This window comes from Acanthisitta chloris, unplaced genomic scaffold (genome assembly GCF_000695815.1).
Source record: "Acanthisitta chloris isolate BGI_N310 unplaced genomic scaffold, ASM69581v1 scaffold3545, whole genome shotgun sequence".
NCBI classification, from domain to species: Eukaryota; Metazoa; Chordata; class Aves; order Passeriformes; family Acanthisittidae; genus Acanthisitta; species Acanthisitta chloris.
The window spans coordinates 84,974-89,969 of NW_008674126.1; the positions used below are offsets into that span (position 1 = coordinate 84,974).

General features: G+C 38.3%; 1 protein-coding gene across 1 annotated transcript in view; it reads left to right on the plus strand.

The window, feature by feature from the left end:
* The window catches only part of OSBPL8 (oxysterol binding protein-like 8), a 55,371-nt gene extending 54,333 nt beyond the window's left edge, over window positions 1-1,038 (plus strand). Inside the window, exons 22-23 of the mRNA XM_009075206.1 lie at window positions 545-652; window positions 903-1,038. Coding sequence (XP_009073454.1) covers window positions 545-652; window positions 903-1,038 — 244 coding nt within the window. The remainder of the gene's footprint in view (window positions 1-544; window positions 653-902) is intronic.
* Window positions 1,039-4,996: the final 3,958 nt, after the last annotated feature.

The following is a 4,996-nucleotide window of genomic DNA, read 5'->3' on the forward strand; positions in this document are numbered from 1 at the left end:
ATAAATATGACAGCTGAAGAGTTCAGTGTCACTCATTTTCTTCTTATCTCAATGTTTGTATTATGAAACAATGCATGCTTTAGAGCACAGTTCTATCCAGTGTGAAGTGCATTTGGATAAACAAAAGGAGCAGAACAGCTCACAGTTTTAATTGCAAACTTCCCCATCTTTTTAAATAGCAGAATGCAATGTTGGTAGGCTTAAGTGCTGCACATATTTAATATTTGGGGGAAAAGAATGGTATTTGTTAATTCCTTTCTTTCTTAAAATAAGATGAATATTTTTAATTTGTAGATTAGTATGTGGCTAGAAGGCACTATTTGTTGATAATGCAGAAATTAAGCAATACAGTGAGTGTTTTTAAGATATTTCAAGTACTTCAGTTGCTGTCCTTCTGTGCTATAGGTGACTTGAATAAAGTTTTCAATAGAAGCTAGAAAACATTCTCCTCATTTTTGCAGCTGGTTTAGTTTGTTGTTGGTACTTTGTTCCTTTTATGTCAGCAGTCACTTCAGTCAATTACATGTGGCTTTTGTATCCTTCTAGCACAACTTCTGAAGCATAATACAAGAATAAGGAAAAAAGGGGCAGACCTTGGTGAATTGCAGAGTGCCATTGAATCTATAAAGGAAACACAGGAAGACATTAAGAGGTAATACTAATTGAAATCCTTAAAAATGGTTTAGGCAATACTAATTACATAGCTTTTTTTTTTCCTTGGAGTCTGATATGTCTTTCTGCTTTAGAGCCTTAATGTCTTTATTCTTCTTCCCAAATATTAATTGCTCTTTGATGTTTCATAATTTTCCTCTAAAGCTGCCTTCTATAGGGAGCCCTAACAAAGTAGAAAATGCCAAATTGTCTAGTTTGTTATTTACAGGACATTGTTTTCTGTCTTTCAGAGACATTATGGCTCTACGAAACAGAGTCACTTCTAATTCGCCACCCGTGGACTTCCATTTCTTGCAGTTTAAGCACTATGTCTTCATTTTACTCGTGGTTCTGCTACAGCTTATCATTAATTTCTTGTTCAAATAGAAAGTGCGAACAAGGGCCTTTTGAACTGCAATGATTGAACTGATACTGGGGACCATATTTTAAGCTGGACTTTAAATGATGCAATATTATCCTAAAGAACCATGTAGCGTCAACTTACAGAACTTTGCCTCAGCATTCATGGTTCAGAATCATACTCCTGTCTACCCAGTTGAAGTAAGAATTGTGTAAGTGCCAGCACACTCTTGCTCCTGGTGTGTGCCTCTGTCTCACTGTCATACGACATCAGCCTTGTGTTTATATTACATCATATGCTGTACTGATGAATCTTCACCACAGAATAGACAAAGTTAAAACTTTAGAGGTCAGACCCTGTAGGTAGGATGCAATTCCTGTTATGGTAAATGAGCATACTTCATTAGATAGAAACTTACCAATTTTATAACAAAGGAACTTTTAATGTAGCCAACAGCTTTTGTAAGTGGTGTTGGGTGTTTGGAAGTAAACTTTTGCATAAGGGCAAAAAATACATTATTATACAAAAGTCATGAGTGTTAGGAACCTGGCAAGTAAAAAGCTGAAGTCTTTGGGAAATCTGCAATATAATGTCCTTGATTTGTTTTGGAGGTATGAGATTTTTATCTTGAATTACTATAGGCTTGTACACCAGCTGTTTTATTTTTATAGTTTTGAAACTTCAGATTCTTCATAAAAACATTCCTGCATCTACTGTACAGAGAACATTTTTAACAGTACAGCACCCAGGAGGTACTGTCTTGGCCTACTCCTTCTCATGAATTACAAATGTCAAGGATTTCTGGTATGTTTGTAAGTCTTGATAAATCTACAGCTTTGAATTTACATTTGTGTATGGCCGTGTCAGGGTAAGCAGACAGACTGCTGATGCCGGGACTTTTGCTCATTTCTGAAACAAAATGTGAAGATGCAGAGGTGTGCTTAGTGTGTAGCCTGAGCTCAGCCTCCCAAAAGGCAGTCAGTGTAGAACAGGATTCAGGCACTGTCATGAGTTCACTTCCAGATGAAAGCGTGTGTTTACAAGGGGAAAGTTCAGAAATTGTGGGATGGGTAACACCACACATATCAAAACAAATGCGAGGGAAACCCTATGTGTTTGTTAAATTCATCCTTACTGCAGTATATACTACCTACCAGCGTACATGGATGCACCTACATATTATGCTGTAGCCATACAAATTAATGTGAAGCTTAAGTTTTGATTTAAAACCAGGGTTTCTAACTTTGGGGTTTTTGTTTTTTTATTTAAAGAAATATATGCATGTATAGAACTTGTAAAATCCCAGCAAAAAATATTTATTGCTGGTGTTTATCTGGTGAATTCCTTGGGCCAGTCAAGCATACCAAGTCAAAAAGAGGCTGTAGTATTGTAAAGGTAATCTCAGTAACCCAGATGAGACAACAGGAGGATGAGCAGCACAATGCAAAGGGCAGCCAAGTTAATTTTCAGAGGATCCTCTCAGAAATCAAATCCATTCCTGGGCAGGGGAACAGTTTAAAGGTCACGTTTGGCTTTTTGTCTTGGCTCAGTTATCCCTGTGCCTTGGGCAGACTCAGACTCCCTGACTGTCCAGGGGATCTACCTTTCTGTTCTGCGTACGTCTCACCAGTATTTAGTGGCAATACTGTTTATTCATTGTTTTTCTATCTAGCTTATATATTCCTGTGTCTGACACCTTCACACCTCTTTTACCTTTCCTCTTCTTTGGGCCTCAGCTACATAGAAGTTTATCACATAAGCAGTCAACTTGAGCATATTTCTTACAGCTTCATGTTAGCATGGTTTGTTCTTAAATAATTTTATAGAATGTGGTACCTTAACCAGATTTTTTATCTGTGGACAAGACCAAACCTGGTTGGACTTGTATATTATATCTACAGCTAATGAGGTAAAATTTGTGAATGTACAATGTCCCTTTGTAAACAAAGGGAAAAAAATTACAAATACCTAAGTAAGTCTCTAAATGGAAACTGAAGTTGTTAGCTATGTATAAAATGGCATTAAGAAAGCAGAATATTATGGCATTCACTTAATGTTCTCAGCCTGGAATTTGGCCATTCATTATCACATTCAGATGTCAAAGCTTTGCCTGTCTTAAGATCCATTATAAGCCTTTAAACATATTCTGTACATGAGAGTAACCCAATGAGTGAGATTTGGGCAACAACACCAATCCCCTAAAATAATACTCTGCTAAATTTGTGGTACTGAAACTCTTGACTGATAGTTTTATCTCCCTTGTAAATAGAAATGTCCTTCTGCCCTTTCATGTTGGTTTTTTAATCACTTCCATTCAAGATCAGTAATTAACACAGTCTGCATGTCTAACATGGACTGCATGGTCATAACTGGGTGTTTGGCCCAGCCAGTTGGCTGGCAGCTTGGTGTTGGTCAGTGTCAGACAAAACATATACTCCAAATCTGAAATTCATGCTCAGCTCAAGTAAAGGACTTAAACAGAGCGAGACAAAATGCTTATTATCCTTTTGAACTTATTTTTTTAGAGTTGAGTTCTGTTGTAAAAGTGGTTTTACTGGTGATCTGGAAAGATAAAGGATATGTGATGAAACTTTTTTAAAAGTAAGATTGCAGGGTTCTGCTTGACTGTATGATTAGATAACTTAAATTCTGAAAAGGACAGCGAAAACCTAGTAATTCGTATTTTGCTGGCGTTTGTAAGATGTTCCCTCTTTTGAACAGAACAAAGAAATTTCTTCCCTAATGTTTATAGTACAGCTGGTCACAGGCATGTATGGGGCCTTCTCTTTAGTGCATCACCACTGCCCTGTGTAACCGTGATGTATAGCTGATCTTGAGACTGAACTCTGCATCTTGGATTATACAGTTTGCAGATGTTTGAGGGCTGTGGCCTCCTACTAGTGTTTAAAGGATGAAACAGCACTCGTTTTCACATTGGATTTACAAATCTTGTTTTGTTTGGGTTTTTTTCTTGTACAGGAAATGTTTTCAGAATTTGTTGCCATGTGGTTTGTTTGGGTTTGTTTATTCGTTTGTTTTCACACACACTCTAAGCCTTTAATTTGCCATTTAGGTACGGATTGCCTAGTTGAGTACAGATGACCTAAGCTAAGAAAAAGTAAAATATGCCATGTGAAATGCAACAAGTATCGTTTTCAGCAGTAGATGATGTTTCTTGCATTTCACATGTTGACTTCTTTTAAATAGTTGACATTACTTACTGAGGGTATTATAGCCTGGTTGTCGTGTTCTCCCTTCCCCCTCTTAAATGTCACAGATTGTTTGAAAGTTTGTCCCACAAAATGTAATTATGGTGGTTTCTTCTTTTCGGTTTGTTGTTTGCTGCCCTCCTGTGCCTTTGGCGATTTTATTTTTATCTTTTCTTTTCCTAGACTGGTGTTTATGAAACAGACTTGGGATTCAATGTTTCTTACAGTTTCTTAAATGCTATTACTTTCGGCTGTTACCATTGTTTGTGTAAATAACGTGTAACAAGAATTCTGTACGTCGGTAAGTTTTAATTATTTTTATTTCAAGGGTATCCTCAAGTCACCGAAAATTTAGCAGATATTCAAGTATTGTAAACAGTGCCTTCTCGACGGGTTTCTTGCTATTCTGAGACATGTAAAGATTTGTCAATTTTGTGCCATATGTAACATCTGACCTTTTGTGAGGGCTGTTGTGTTCGAAAACTGATTTTCCCGCTTAGTTAAGTCACCGGGAGGGGGGGAAAAAAATCAACTCTTGAAACATTAAATTATTCCTTCTCCTAATCCGAGAGCGGAGGATTTGGGCGTCGGACACAACGAGGCTGCAGAGCTTTGTGGCAGCGCAGACACAGCCGTTGGGGCTAACAGGCCGCCCCGGCCGCGGGAAGGTCAGCGCTCGGCACTCAGCCCCGCCGGGCCGAGGGGGATGTCCCCGCGCGGCCGCAATAAAGACGTGTCGCTCTGGGCGCTGTTGTGTGTCGGTGCCGTGACGCGC